Source organism: Panicum hallii, chromosome 1, assembly GCF_002211085.1.
Source record: "Panicum hallii strain FIL2 chromosome 1, PHallii_v3.1, whole genome shotgun sequence".
In the NCBI taxonomy this organism is placed as follows: Eukaryota; Viridiplantae; Streptophyta; class Magnoliopsida; order Poales; family Poaceae; genus Panicum; species Panicum hallii.
The window spans coordinates 53,293,155-53,309,069 of NC_038042.1; the positions used below are offsets into that span (position 1 = coordinate 53,293,155).

The 15,915-nt window shown below is 44.4% G+C and overlaps 2 protein-coding genes across 3 annotated transcripts; one reads left to right on the top strand and one right to left on the bottom strand.

The window, feature by feature from the left end:
* Positions 1–2,325: 2,325 nt before the first annotated feature.
* LOC112882567 (pectin acetylesterase 8-like) lies at positions 2,326–5,621 on the top strand. 2 transcript variants are annotated; one of them, XR_003226684.1, is made up of 13 exons: positions 2,326–2,551; positions 2,664–2,788; positions 2,895–2,977; positions 3,080–3,209; positions 3,341–3,420; positions 3,647–3,733; positions 3,803–3,927; positions 4,124–4,184; positions 4,408–4,461; positions 4,553–4,630; positions 4,730–4,825; positions 4,924–5,069; positions 5,189–5,621. XR_003226684.1 is itself a non-coding variant. In XM_025947649.1 (13 exons), exons 2-13 carry the CDS (start codon positions 2,665–2,667, stop codon positions 5,309–5,311), a joined length of 1,197 nt encoding a protein of 398 aa, XP_025803434.1. In that variant the 5' UTR covers positions 2,343–2,551; position 2,664; the 3' UTR covers positions 5,312–5,621. The 2 variants fall into 2 exon arrangements, 1 of the variants encoding a protein (XP_025803434.1); XM_025947649.1 differs by having other exon boundaries at positions 2,343–2,551; positions 4,730–4,835.
* A 197-nt stretch (positions 5,622–5,818) lies between these two features.
* Positions 5,819–14,508, bottom strand: LOC112882556 (dual specificity protein kinase YAK1 homolog). The gene is made up of 18 exons (XM_025947640.1): positions 13,831–14,508; positions 12,824–13,023; positions 12,186–12,339; positions 11,985–12,094; positions 11,830–11,899; positions 11,669–11,751; positions 11,509–11,590; positions 11,377–11,417; positions 11,115–11,237; positions 10,800–10,944; positions 10,592–10,700; positions 9,869–9,957; positions 9,548–9,622; positions 9,355–9,429; positions 8,473–9,275; positions 8,237–8,392; positions 7,330–7,589; positions 5,819–6,194 (listed from the first exon to the last, which is right to left on the bottom strand). The coding sequence occupies exons 1-18, from the start codon at positions 14,005–14,007 to the stop codon at positions 6,115–6,117; spliced, it is 2,832 nt and encodes a 943-aa protein (XP_025803425.1). The 5' UTR covers positions 14,008–14,508; the 3' UTR covers positions 5,819–6,114.
* Between the last annotated feature and the right edge of the window lie 1,407 nt (positions 14,509–15,915).

A 15,915-nucleotide genomic window follows, 5' to 3' on the forward strand; every position in this document is an offset into this window, starting at 1 on the left:
GGAGCAGCGATTTCGGCGAGATGGCGGCGTGGCTCGGGGAGGAGCAGCGGAGGCTGAACTGTTGCGGCGTGGGTCGGGGAGGAGCAGCGGAGGCCGAGCTCTCCGGGACGGCGCTGGAGTGACAAGGCCAAAATCGGTAAAAGTTTTATTCCGTAAGTCACGACGTCAAATATTTAGATACGTTTTGAAATGAACTACAGCGTCATCCTTTGCGGAATGGAGGGAGTAGAAACTTGTCCCCCCCGCCTCGCATGCTCGCAGGCTCGACCGTCGCCACCCACGTCTTCGCAGGTCGCAGCCTAGCCATGTGCGCTGCCGCCTTGAGGTGCGCACAGGCGTGTTGCCCTCGCTCATAAACTTCACAGCCATGGCCCGCAGAGTCGAGGCGCTCGGCCTCCTCGCCAAGAGCTGCAAGGCCCGTGCACTCGGCCGTTTGGAAGCAGCAGCAAGGCCCGTACAATCGAGGAGCCCCTGCTCGCCCTCAACTGGATTTGCTCCGGAGCAACGAGATGACATTGGAAGCAATAAAGCTGGGAGCTTTCTAGCTCTACGAGGCTCTGGTAAGCGACGACAAACTGCAAGATTGCCAATGCATTTTGGTCTAATTGCACAATTTGGTGCCTACTTCATTGACTGCTGCGCTCTACAAAGGTAGAAACAAACAAATGTGATTTTCCCCTTCTTTGATCATATTTGTTTCCGTTCTCTTTCCATATTGTAGCTGCACGGAAAGGAAGAGAAATCAGGAGAATTTAGTTTCTGTTCATATGTTTAGAAAAAAAACATAGCTCGCGAACTTGTCGGTCAGAACTACTTTTATGTTTAAGAGAGTCACTGAATCAAACAATCTCAAATTATGTCCTGGCCTGCAAACTGTATTGTTGTAACTTTTCTGCTAATTATGTAGAGTGCCCTTCATGATAATAATTAGTACAATCATGAAATTTTTGAATATTTAGTTCAGAAAAAATGCACGTATGACTCCGCAGGAATATAATAAAATTCATCTGCAACACAATGTTGAGCGAAATTTCTAAGGTCATGCTAAGTGGGTCCCTTAAACTTGGCATGGTATTTTACTGTGCTTGGAATATAAAGCTAAGTTTTGATATGAAAATTTTTATTAATCTTACTTAGCAGGAGTCATGCTAAGCCTATGCATCATTTTAGATGATAGCAATATTTTCATCTCCACACTCTTATTTGCCTCAACTGCCATTTTTATCACCACCAAATAGTTACTTCTGAAATATTGTAATGCTCCCTTTGTATTAGGCAGTTAACATTGCATAGGATAACTTGCAGGTAGACATTCTTACCACTACAGGTATGTAAACTGTTGACGCTCAAATCTAATGAATGAAACTGCATACTCTTTTCCTCCTTACCTACCCAAATGATGAAATCTCATTCATGTGTCTGAATCACTATATTATCGTTCCAGATTAGGCTCCAACGGGAACAGATCCATCCTGGCTATTGCCTTTTACTGTCCTGACAAGGTGAGCCATTGTTTCGATAAAACGTCACGGAGAGGGATAGAGATATACGATTTAATTATTCTGATCTGTTAGAGGTTTACCTATGCAAGGAAACATAAGGAATTTTTGCAATAAAAGAAAAAGATGTATAGTTAAATGATTAAACTTTATAGCCATCGAACATGTTACATAGATGTTTTTAACTTTCTAATATATTGAATTACTCCACTAGCTCTCGCTACAATTTCTGCCCCTCATATGATCATTTTCAGGTAAGTGAATGAGGTAATAATATTGGAAAGTAACGCACCGTATCAAATTTTAGCGAAAGTACATACTTTTACAAGTTGATTTCTAACAATTAACTTGAGGTTGTTCACGGATTTTCTAGTTTTATTTGAAAAATGAGAAACGGCGGAAGGTCGTCCACGGTCCACCCCAGATTCCCCCTCCAGAGATCGCTCGCGTGCGCGGCCCGTCGCTTTCGCCACCGGACCTCTGCCGAGTGCGGACGAGCCTACCCCATCCCGGGCCTAAGCAAAATGGCCGGCCGTGCTGCGCAGGACCGTAGCTTTTCGAATTCCCGCCCATTCAATTCGCCACCCCCACCACGGCACCCGCGGTGCTGTACAGCGCCGCCGCCGCTGGTGGAAGTGGAAAACCCCCCAGCCGGACAGAACAAACGGCAACCATTGATGGCCGGATCATCGCGCCGCGGACGCGCGCACTCAATGCACGCCCGCGGAGCCACCTCCTGGAGGAGCCCGGACACAGTGGACACACAGGGAAGGAAAGAAAGGAAAGGAACAAAGGACGCGGCCGCCCGGGCGTGGAAACCAAACGCGGGGGGCCGGCGCTCGGCAGTCGGCACGGCTGGCGCCACTCACGCGGTGGGGGAGAACCCGAAAAAGAGCAAGGGAGCCGGACCCCCCAGCAAACCTTTCGCGCTGCTGGGCGCCCCGTCCCGTCCGCCCCTCTTCCGCCCCCGCCACCCACCCCGTCCCCGTGAGGCCGTGACTCGCCGCACGGGGGTAGGAGGCTGCCGCCGCGACGCCGCCTTGCCGTTCCAGGTCCGTTCCCGCTTCGTTTCCATGGCTAGCTAGTGCAGCGATAGGTAGCTTGGTTCTCCTGGGTTGCGTTGCGTCCTCCACCGACCTGTTCTCGACGCCTTCTCGTCCTCAGGATGGCCGACGGGAGCCTCTACGTCTGGTGGTGCCGCGCCTTGGCCTGCGCGCTGGCGCTCGTCGCGGTGGACGGCTTGCTCGTGGACATCACCTACGTGGAAACCGCCGTGGCCAAAGGAGCAGGTAAGCGCGGCTTCTCTTCGTTCGTCGCCGATTCCTTCCCCTCCGCTCTCGTCCTCCTGAGGATCGAAGAGTTTCCATGCCGTGTGCCTGACGTGCTTGTTGCTAGTGTGCTTGGATGGGAGCGCGCCGGCGTATCACCTCGCCCGCGGCTCCGGCTCCGGCGTGAACAGCTGGCTGGTGCATTTTGAGGTCAGTTTTCGAAGGAGAGTGGTGTGTCCGTGATTCAGCGATTGCTGCTTCTGGGGAAAATGTTTAGTTCAGTTCAGTTCCACTCACCCGATTGGCTGATAGGGGGGAGGATGGTGCAACAATGTCACGAGCTGCCTGCAACGGAAGCGCACGCGGCTGGGGTCCTCCAAGGAGATGGCGACGCAGATTGCCTTCTCCGGAATCCTGAGCGACACCCCTGATTACAACCCAGGTACCGAATTTCAGTAGTTCCTCGATGGAGAAATTACTCTGTCCGTGCCATCGCTTTGTAGAAATTCAGACCGCCTAGAATCCTAGACTTTAGCTTCGCATGCTGAATGCTTGTGCAATCATCAAAACCAGACTTTTACAATTGGAACAAGGTCAAGGTCCGGTACTGTGATGGATCATCTTTTACCGGCGATGTCGAACAAATCGATCCTGTGAGTTCATAGTCCATAATTACTTTATTTTCTGTTTTCTTTTCTTTCAGATCAGATGATAACATCATATGGTTGTCAAGATCTCGATTCTGTCATACAATTTTACGACTGATCAGAATTAAGGACCTGATTCTGCAACTTTGACGACATTGTACTATAAGAATATCTACTGGACTACTATAAGTCTCCCACCTTAGTTTTTTCCCCTCGTTTTCCTTTTGTTCAGACAACAAAGCTACACTTTAGAGGTGCAAGGATATGGCAAGCTGTCATGGAGGACCTGCTCGCCAAAGGGATGGACAAAGCTGAAAACGTATGAATTCTTATGAGAATAGTTCTTGGCAACCACAAGGGTTTGCAAGACTAACTAAAATTGTGCCAGGCTCTAATTTCAGGATGTTCCGCTGGCGGTTTAACCTCCATACTACACTGCGACAGATTTCATGACCTTCTACCATCGAGTGCCAGAGTTAAATGCCTTTCCGATGCTGGTTTCTTCATCAATGAGTAAGGCAATAGCACTTGTACTAGTAGCCAGTTTGTAGGTAAAAGAAAAAACACCCCATATGATTTTGAGTCTTTTAAATATACTGCCATTAAAATAGAACAAAGTGCATTGCCTGGAAAACAAAAAGGAATTCCTCCCATAGGCTTTCTGGATATTGAAATGCTTTTCTAACATATCTGATCCTTGTGCTGATAGGAAAGATGTTGCTGGAGTGGGGTACATTGCTGCCTTTTTCAACGATGTGGTTGCAACACATGTATGCACTTTTACTTACCATTTTATAGTGGTTATTGATGAATATCATGTGGGGCTAACTGAAACACATCGAGTACATGATAATGAGAGGATTCCTATGCCAATATGCCTGAATTCAGCTGATTAAACAAACTAGATTTTTTTTTCATTTTCCGGAAAGCTTTGTTCAACTGTTATTATGCTGTCTGTCCGAACCTGATTACGTTTGTTTTTAAATGGCTTAGGGTTCAGCGAAGAATTTACCTTCTTCATGCACTTCAACCTTACCTCCAGGACTGGTAAGATGTAAATTTCAAGCAGCACCATGATGCACCTGTGGCAGAGGTAACAGATTTCACGGACTCAAAAATACATGTTGCATCGATGCAGTGCTTTTTCCCCCAGAACGAGGTAAAACAGACGCAGACACCTCTGTTCATCCTCAACGCAGCATATGATTCATGGCAGGTTATCATCCGAAGACCTTCTTAACTGTAAATATGCTGATATTCTGCTATTTTCATCAATCTTTTTTGCGTTGCCATGACATACACATACTTGCTGCAGGTAAGGAACATTTTGGTGCCAGGAGTTGCTGACCCTCGGGGTACATGGCGTAGCTGTAAGCATGACATAGACCAGTGTTCTGCAGCGCAGCTCCGGGTACTGCAGGGTTGGTTCTACTGCATCAGTATCTTCCAACAGGCCTGCCATGATGTCCATGCTTAACCAAGTCGTACTGCTTAAAATGTTTGGTGCAGGATTCAGGGATGATTTTCTGAAGGCAGTGGCGGAACAAGGGAGCTCCGCCTCCAGAGGGCTGTTCATAAACTCATGCTACGTGCACTGCCAGTCCGAGACACAGGAGCTGTGGTTCTCATCTGACTCCCCCATGCTCGGAAACACAGTAATGCACCCCGAAAACTCTGAAGCTTACATTTCCATCGGATCAAATCGTGTGGTTCACAGCTAGATCGAGAGGCGTCTGATGCTCGACCTGACGGAGCTTTTTTCTCGCCTGTGCAGACGATAGCAGACGCGGTCGGCGACTGGTTCTTCGACCGCAGCCTGTTCCAGAAGATCGACTGCCCGTACCCTTGTGACTCGACCTGTCACAACCGGGTCTACGATGACCCGTCGCATGCATAGCAATTACAGCGGCCTCACTTCGTCCTGCCATTCGTCACGCTACTACATTTGACGCTCCAGCATTGCTAAGGGGCATAGAGCAATGCGTTGCGTTGATAGCCATTGATTGGTTGAATAAAAGATCGGTGCCGGAGGCTTAACTTGGCTGCTGGCGCCGCCGGGGTGCCGGAAGCTGGAAGCAGCTTCCAACGGCAGGTACAGTCCAAGGGATAGGAGCTGTTTCCTATGTTTCCACTACCCTGTATTTTCGTCTGATACGCGCAGGAGCCACATTGGTTCTTCAGAAGTGAGGCGGCACAGATTCTGTTTCTGCACCCCTGCGTGACCGTTTCCTTTTTGAAATGGCAACTGTCGAGGCTTCCGTACCAACGAGGTGAGACGCGTTATATTCAGCTAGGAAAATAAAACCTCCAAACAAAAGAGAAAATATCACGGCCCACACGACTCTCTCTCTCTCTCTCTATCGAAGTGAAAGAAAAAAAAAACAGAAAAAAGTAGAAAAGAAAATAATCAGGTCAGGAAAACTATGGGGCCTGCCTGCAGAACTCACAAGGATTGTACCAATGAGCACAACTGACTTTCTGAACTGGAGTTCGTGCAGGTAAACTCACAAAAAACGAACGCTATAAATCATAACCTTACTATATCTTGTGAATCGGAGCATCCCAGGGAGACAAACATCGGAGGAACCCAACACATTGCATAAAGCAACCACGCCCACAAACAAACCAACCCGGAATTGCAAAAGCAAACGAGCCGATGCCATCGATTTGGTGGCATTCCGCGTTCCTCCATATCCACGACTAAAATATCCTCCCAAAATCCTTTCTTGCAACGGAAGGTGGCAGTCCGCTTGCTGCAAACGAGTGACCAGCTCTCCCTCCTGCACAACGATGATTTTGTATCAGTATTATCTTGAATATAATTGGCAAAATAGGTATTTTGGTCCCCTAACTTTATCCTAAGGATCAAGTTCGTTCTTCAACTTCCAAATTGACCAATATAGCCCCTCAACTCTTGTTTTGAGGTCAAACTCGTCCTTGTGGTGATATTATACTCCATAATACATAAGATAAATGCAAAAAAAATCCTTTTTACCCATGGTTTCTTTTTCTCCTCCTCAATTTCCACTTTTTTTACTGTTCGCTCAACTTTTCACAACATTTTATATGGCGTGGTACGTAATTATGTAATAAGTAGCTTTAATTTTACTCTCCATGCATCTGTAATACAATACAATGCATGGGTAAATAAAATTCTATATTCCCAACTAAATGCTTGTGATGTTCGGCTCCTAAATGCATTTAGAATGGGTAGGAGCCAAGGGCAAAGAGATTTTTTTATACATCTCATGCTTTTATGGATTATAATATCAGCATAAGGATGAATTTGATTCAAAAATGAAAGTTGAGGGACTATATTGGCCGATCTGAATGAACTTGACCCTCGGATCAAAGTTTAGGGACTAAAACGACTATTTTTGCCAATATAATTTAAAATGGATGCCAATTGGAACACAGAACTATATAAAAATTTCTAAGCTCAGTCTAAATGTAGAATAGGATAACAAGATAAAGTGTTTCCTGAAAATAAATATAATTGTATCACAACAAACAAGTTAATATCACGTGCGCTAGCTGTCACGAAACAGGTCTGGCATTTAACGACTGTTATCCAGTCCCATGCGCATAGAAAGTGCACAACTGTAGGATTTGAGCATACTATGAATTTTTTTTTTTGTCACGATTCAACTAGTGATGTGTACTGCAACATCCATCTCTCTGAATCTTAATAGTGAAGCTTATAAGATGCAAATATGACATTGAGACTGCTTAAGGTGGGACTAAAACAAGATAACGTCAATTAAAATTTCTAAAGCATGCCTTACCTAAGATAAAAGGTGGAAAAGAGAACTGTAAATGGAAGGAAATATAATAACTATGCAAAGTACCTAGCTATACCGACCAGTTGACCAGACAGATAGAGAAATACTTTAAGTATGAAAGCATGAAAATTACCCCAGGGCATTCCATCTCCCATATTAGTGGGTGGAGGTTCTGCCAAACTATAATTAGTCCAGACAGGCCGGCCATTGTGTTGAGTCCTCATCGGACGTATGTAACTGGAAGTCATATTGTTGTACTGCTGAAATGGTTGTCCATGAAAGCTTGGCAAACTCTGCTGAGAATAATTTGCATGGTTGTAACCATCCAAGGTGACATGACCTGGAGGATGGGCACTATCTCCATGAGATGATGAATGAAACAGGTGTCCCGTTCTACAGCAAAAAACATGTATAGTAATTAGTGCAGGGAAAATGTCTCCTCGTGCTTCAATTCAGGTTAAATTGGTCGAAAAAAATAGTAAACTATAGCTATATGGCAAGCATCATTCCGTCCTAAAAACAGCATAATCACTTGCCTAAAAAGTTTTTATCATAAAAAGTTCAGGTTCTAGAAAGGCATTAAATGCAACAGTGTGGTAAAATAGAGCTGAAAATGTACCCCCAACTTCGCAAACAACAACTCCAGTGGAACTTTACTACGGACAGTAGGATATGCATGGTAAAAGAGCGTCTGGATCCTTTCAAAATTGAGTCAGGAAATTTAAATGAAAGAAAAGCGGGAAAATCATTACTACTTTCATACATGGAACATCAGTTTCAACAATGATTGTTCCTTGAAGGCATGCAATAGTGCAAGGTATAATGCAATAGAAACCAGCAGCATCCTAAAGATGCAGACAAACTATGTAAATGTATTAAGAATTGATCAGCGGCATAATGTAAAATCTCATGAAACTAATGCATCCCTGTTGGCCATTGATCAGAAGCAAGCTTTCAAAAGAAGGGTACTTCTGTAACATAAACTTTTTGGAACGGCTGAGCACATGGAATAAATCACATCAAGAAAAATACTACAATACCTCCGATTCAATGCCGAAGGGTTTGAACTTGCAATATCATGACTTGGAATAGGTGCCAATCTGCTAGATCTGTTTGTTTGACCACTTGAGTCTCTCAGGTGAAGACCACTCAACTCAAGTGACAATGAACGATCCTCTTGCAGGAGTGACTCATCACTGCATATTATAATTAAAAAAACCTAAGTTGTAATGTAGGGTACGTTACAAAGAAATAACTTTAAAATGCACCATTATACCTATAGTTGGGATCCCAGTCGGCTGGATCAGGTATTGATGAAGTGGAGGGCAATGTATCTGCTGACACGTCGGAGGAGTGTAGAGGAGGAAAACCATTGTAATTGGTGGGTGGAAAAGAACCATGACTAGAAGAAGGGTCCGAAGGTAAACCATTGCCAACACCTCTTTGAGGTCTCCAGCTATAATGACCAGAATTAGGGAGTGTGTTGTGTAGGTAGCCAGAACTTCCTTGACTATATGCATCAAAGCGAGCAGCACTGACACCATCTCCTTGGTGTCCCTGGATTGGTTGAGATGTGTGCTCATGTGGTGGCATTGGCATAGGTGGATAACCCTGATTCCTCCTCCTATTATACTGGCCTACAGCAGCAGCCTTTCCCAACGAGGAGCCATGAGCACCTCTTGAAGGAGAGGCACCATACTTTCCATTAGCACCTGGGATTTGCATCTGGGAATTTGGTGGTGTAAATTGTGATGGACTGGCCCCGAGAGACATAGGCCCCGGACCTCCAGGACTTAACCGAATGCCTCCACCATATGAGAGATGAGGTCTTCGTCGAATATCAGGACTAGATCCTAGAAATGATCCTCCAGCTTGGGAACGTAAATTAAACCCAGGAGGATCCATTGGTGAGTTATAAATGTTGAGACTGTTAAAATCATAGCTTCCATAGCTGTTTGCAAAACCAGCATTATCGTTAAAGCTACCATGGCTACCATAACTGCCACAACTGCTTCCGTACGAAGGCATGTTTGGTTGCAAAGCATTATTAAATCGTAGGCATCTGTTAATGCTTCCAACCTAGAAAAGCCATAATTAAGATGTTACAGGAATATCTTACAACTTGTCAACTAAAAGCATAAGAGAAAATGCTTACAACCTGAGGAGAAAGACCAGCACCTAGCAAGTGACCTCCTCCTGGGTTGTGGTCAACTACTGCAGCACGACCTACAGGCTACAACACAAAAGAAGACATAAGATGCATGACTTATAAACCAGATATTTCCTAACTTCTCTCACATACCTTTTGGAGCATATCCTGTAATGAAAATCTAATTTATGATTGTACTTACAATCCGTGGAGTCTCCTGGACAGGCTCATAAGGACCAGTGAAGGCTTCACCAGTGATGAATGGATGATATGAGGCCTGAAATAGGTTTTCGGAATTGTCAAGTCATATGATGATTCTTCAAAAAATAAATTTATGCCATTGAAATCAAGTAAAGTATAAACCTCAGTATCAAACCAGTAATAGGAGCATTAAAAACTACTACAATACAAGAATTTCCCAACATAAAAAAAGTTCCCGGGCATGAGAATTGAAATATATTCCAGTTCACAAAGAGAATATTATACCCAAAAAAGAAAATGTACCAGTATCATCAGTGAATACCTGCAGTGGTGACCACCGCTTATTCGGATCAAACTCAACAAGACCTCTCAAGAAATCAACCAATGCCAGGCAATCAGCCTTTTCTGTCTCTGAACAAAATCGCAAGAAGTGAATATATCATTGTACTTCCAAAAGAATTATGATTGCTATGATTTTTTTTTTTTTGGAACAGATGGGAATAGTATTTTTCATTCAAGAAATTTGCACTTGTCATTCCAATGAATTAACTGCCTCAATAATAAAGGACAAAAATGATTCGTAACTCCAGTAAATGCAAGGAGTAGAAGTTCATCTAATTTCTCCTCTTAATCATATTCAACTGCAGCACGCAATATGGATGAGACATGTAGCTCGTGTTTTCTTGTAACAATTGTGCACGTCACTGAGCTGCAGAGTCATCATCTAGCCACATTAGTGCACACCTCACTGATAAATATAAATTCTAGTTCAGCGATTGAAGAAAGTATTTGTGGTACAGTATTATTATAGGAATTTTTGTGGGTTGAGGGGTCTCCGTGTCATCCCCTGTGAGTTGTTAAAAAAACTAAGAAAAAAGGGAGTACCATTAGATCATTGGGTGGACCAAAAACATTGTGACGAAGAAACACCATACAACGCAGATACAATGTATTGCACTGAAACTACCCCCAAATTTCAGAAAAGAACAAATGAACAATGAAGGCCACATAGTTCTATACTGAAAGAAAGGATTCCAGAACAAACCTGGCAAGGTTTCCTCACTCAAATTCTTCCAAGGGTATGTAAATATGAGTCTGTCGAGCCTTCCACGAGGGAAATACCATCTCCCTACCTTTGGCCTCTTGGACTCCCTCTGTATTGAGGGATGTAAATAAGGTAAAACCGGTAAAGGATAAGGCATGATATTGAAGAAACCTTAAGCATAATCTTCAAGAAAACCATTAAAACTTACCGCTTCGATCTCGTCTTCACTTAAAATTCTGTATGCACTGCCAGTGCCATTCCGTGCCTCACTACCAGGATAGATACTTCCAACATGCTTAAAAAATCGTCCGGTGTTTTTAGCCTCACGAAGTAGATCATCTGGCGGTTGCCCACTGTTTATAGATGAATTTTGAGAAAGCAGATATTTACAGTGTTCAAGTTTCTTAATTTAATCGAAAGTGCTCAAACAGTTACAGCCTAATCCAGTATAGGTGATTTGCCCACAAAGTTACTAAACAAAACTTAAAACCAAGAGAGAATTTTTTCAGTAGGAAGTACTAACCCAAGAATCTCAATCATACGGCAAAGTACATCATATTCTGATGCTCCAGGAAATAAAGGCAACCCAATAAACAGCTCAGCAACAATACAGCCGAATGACCACATATCAATGGCAGTAGTATATCTAGCATTTGTTAAGCGCACAAGCTGGCATTCATAATAATGCGCAAACATAGAATAACAAAAACAGAACAATTTGTGCATTATGAGATGCTTGTGTGACTATAGATAATGCATCTGATTGTAGATGCCACATAGGATACGGATAACCAAGAAGTACTTCCGGAGACCTGTAATAACGGCTCTGAAAAAGGAAATGGTACAAACTTGACTTGAAATCAACAAATAGTACTAAAGCAACAAAATTTAAAATGCTCAGTGAGTTCAAACAAAACCTGAATATATGAATAAATGGTTTTACCCTCCATGCACGCTGATCCGAAATCAATTACTTTCACTCCAGCTGCTGTTTTTACACTGCAAAAGTCATCACGTAGTCATCAGGCTACAGGATTGATGGACGCCAGCACATGATACTGATAAGAAGCAACTCACGTTGGAGCTATAAGGATGTTTTCTGGTTTTAGATCACAATGAATAATACCAGCATCTTTCATGACTATCAATGCATCCAATATCTGAAAAAACAATACACACATCACATATTGCAATAAATACATTAAAGGTCCATTCAACATATTAAAATGACAACAGACCTGTCTTGAGAAAATCCGTACATATTTCATTTGCAAACCTCTTAAGCTATTCCTTTTCAACAGCTCATACCTATAAAGATGTAGGTTTATGTCACTGCATGAATGAAATCTAATGCAGATGATTGATGAACATAGTTAAATGAAAGTTATCTTACAGGTTGTGACCAAGCATTTCAAAGGCTATACACAAATGATTTTTGTAGAGGAAAAAATCCAGCATTCGGACAATGTGGTGCTGATCATCAGGATCAAACTTCTCATTTAACTGCAGGCAATATTATAGTCACAGTTGAGATTCAAATTATTCAATGCATCCAACAAAAGTATATACTAGCATGCAAATTAAAGTACCGTACCAAGCTCAATAGAGAGACCTCCATGATAGCCTGCTGGTAAAAGGCAGGTTGGTTCTTTATAACTTTCACTGCAACATAATTGTTGGTTTCTGCATCCCAGCATTTTGCAACCTGTCCAAAGGTACCTTGCCCAAGCATTTCTTGGACAACATACCTAATTAACAAAAGCCAACACAACTTTAGCCTAATTTAAACATGTCCATGTTTCAAGATCCTGAAGTCTGAAATGAAAACTGTCAAATAGTAGTGGAGCAGTGAAGTTTTATCATATAAGCCACACTTATTGAAAGAACAATCTAAACATTGTGAAAGCCCAACTCTAATAAACAACTTATCGAGGCTTGTCTAAATTGTTCTCAAATATTATATGAAAATAAATTTCACCCAAAGCAAAATTTATCTGGAATAAAATGTACAGTAATTGCCAAAAAAAAGAGATAATAGTCACCTCTTCAAAGCATAAGTCCACATATGACTAGAACAAGGAGGCATTAAGTTTTTAAGGGAAAATTGATGGCAAATGAACAAACATGCACCCATTAAAGTAGGGTTAGTTATATTGTGAAATGGAAACTCCTGAGTAAATGGCCTTATATTGAGAAATGGAAGAAGTTGGTACTTCGAAAAAGAAAACTAACCTCCGGTCTGACTTTCTATTAACCAGTTCCAGGTTGACATACAAGATGAGGTCAGAATTTGCATTGTCATGACCATCGTTGTGAGCGGGAACTGCAGGATTGGTGAGAAATCGCTTGGGGTTTAGTGACTCTGAGTACTTAAACTCTGGGTTGCATTTTTCAAAAGTTTGGACGATGTCTGTGGTTAATCTCGCAACAAACTGCATGAATAAACAGCTGTAGTTTAGAGTAAGTCATCACAGATATGTGGATAAGAGGTATAAGTCATCACAGATATGTGGATAAGAGGTGGATATATTATATACAAGAATGATAGTGTATCAAACCCGATCATCTTTTCGTGGCAGAACACTTGAAGGATGTCCTTATAGTATTGCGTCCCTTAATCAGGTCTGTATTGTCTAAACACTCATAACAACCTAAAGAAAGATCTTTTGATTTAACAATAACAAGTATCCTGGCATGATCTAAGTTGTCTCCAGTTCACCTTTGATCATAGTGAACATGTTCTTGTTGTGCTAGTTGCAAATGAAAATTAGTACTAGTGACTACAAGACTACAGCGAGTCAAAAACATGAAGCTTATACTAAATAAGTGCAAATGAATTTTGTTTAAGATGCGTACAAGTTAATCGGTTAGCAATCCTGAAAGAGGCACAAAGTTTGCTTCTTACGAAATTAAGAATCAAAAGCCAATACGAGTGAATCCACTATTCCACCAGGTCAAACCATAGCTGCTTGATCTACGCGTGCAAGCAACAAGAGAGAATGGCAGCAGGTGTAGGCGTGTAGCAACGATGATGATTTGAATAATTCAAGCCATAGGAGTCCATAGGAGTTTCAACTTTTGATTCGCTAATATCATTTCAGCACAATAAATACGACCCAATTGCATCGGCGTTTGCGAATTGCGCGATCTTTTGACAATTCAGCATGGCAAGGCCGTAGAACGGCAGCAGGAAGCATCTCTGGGTAGCCGCATGAGAGGGGAAGGTGAAGGAAACGTACAGGCCTCTTCCTGACGGCGCGGAGCTTGCTTGAGCGGGCGGGAACCCCATTGCCCGGGGCGGACGGCGACGCCCCCGCCCGCTCCCCCTCCGCCGCAGCATACCCCCGGAAAGCCGTGGACTCGCTCGGCGCCCACGACGGCCCCGGTGAGGCCCCCTCCCTCAGAGGCCTCTCCATACGCCCCGCGCAACCACCTCCTCACCTCCCAGCGCGCAGGCGCCGGTGCTCACGGAGATCAACCAGCCGCCCAACCCAGTCCACGCGGGTACTCCACCCTCCGCTCTTAGGATCGCGGCGGCCGAAGCATCGGAACTCCAGCAGCAGCAGCAGCAGCTAAGCGGCGGCCCGGCGGAGTCCAGCTGCATCCTACACGGCGGCCATCGCCCAATGCTCCTCCGGCGGCCGATCCGATCCTCCGCCTATCCCCTGCTCCGAGGGTCCCCACGCGAGGCCGGGAGCTGGGAATCGGACGGATTGGGCGGGTAGGGTTTTGGGACCGGCACGGGGAGCGGGGTTGCTTGGCGACGCCGGAATCGGGGGGCGGGGCGGAGCGAGGGGTGGGTGGTGGCGGTGGCGGAGAAGTGGGGAATTTGGAGGCGGGGGCGGCAAGTCCCAGTTCCCTCTCCCTCTTCCTCCCCTTCCTCGTCAGCGTCAGCGTTCGCCTCCCCTCTGGTTTTTCCGCGGCTTTGCTTCGAGTGAGTATATATATATATATACGCGGGTTGATTAACCGAGATGTTAATCAACTTATTAAATCTTTTTATTAGTGGAGTGATAATATGCTTCCGGTGGCAGCGGCCCTCTTGTTATCTACGGCTCACGTGCCCACGTTCGCGCTGAGCACGGCTGTCATGACGGCTTAGGCAAATGGAAGTGCCAGCGTGACCGTCTCATCACGCGGATCAGATAGTTCCATGGAAAAATGAAAATGTTTAAAAGTTAATGTAGGTTGTGTTAACTTCATCATAACCGGTTCCATTGTTGTCAAAAGAAGATATTTTTGCCGTGAATGCATAAATTCTATGAACAATATAAATAGATAAGAGTGGAGATAGAGTCCATGACTCATGACTCATTTCGCGCGCGATATAAAGTTGCTGCGAGTTAGATGGTTCTTGTAATTTTAGAAATAACTTGTGTTGCACATAATACCATCGCGTAAAATCTCGAAGATAAATACTTATCAAGATTCCAATGAAGTTGTGCTGCGCTATACATCGCATCGTACTTGCCTATGCGCTATATAATTAAAAGTTAGTGGCTTTAAACACTTTTTTATACTTTTACGATAAAAACAAGCGTGTGAAGTACATGCCATAAAAGGACTGCTACCATACCGTAGCAATATGGATGTTCCCACAATAGTCAAACGCGCTCCAAGTTACTTATTCCTTCAAATTAGATTTTTAAAAGACTATCAATAGCAAACATGGTAAGTAGTAAAAGAGTAGACAGGCATGAGAAGAAGAACCCGACGGGCACAGCACGAGAAGGCAGCACCGTCTAGGAGTAGAGCACTCTCTGTGAGCAAAATGCAGCAGTAAAACCGCTTTTATTCAAAAAGAAAAAAAAAGAATGAAACCGCGAGCATGGATCAAAATCGCTGCGTCGCCTCTCCCGGGTCCCACGAGCTACGAGATCATCATAGCCGCGCGTGAGCGCACGCCGAACCAACACTCGGGATCGGATCACGGATCCAACGGAGAGCAGGGCGCGTGCAGTTGTCAGGGAGCCCCCATGCTGCCGGAGCTGCAGCGAGAGGCCCGTGGTCGTGGCCCCCGGGCGTCCGGCCGCGGCCGGCGTGGCGCACTCCGCGCGAGCAGGGGAGGCGGCGGCGGCCGAGCTGTGGGGCCCTTGTGTCATTCAGGCGCCACAGCCCTCCGGCCTCTCTGTCGCGACGCCGGATGCGACGAGAACCCTGGCTTTTTCACTGACGCTCTTGATCGGCAGAAGATTACCCATCAAGACGCAGCACGTGTGCACACGCGATACACCACCACGCAGTTGCGCAGACGAACTCGATCCGTAGTTTCAGAAAAAAGAGTAGCGTCGTAGCAAATCCCTCGCCTCGTTTCCTACGGCAGT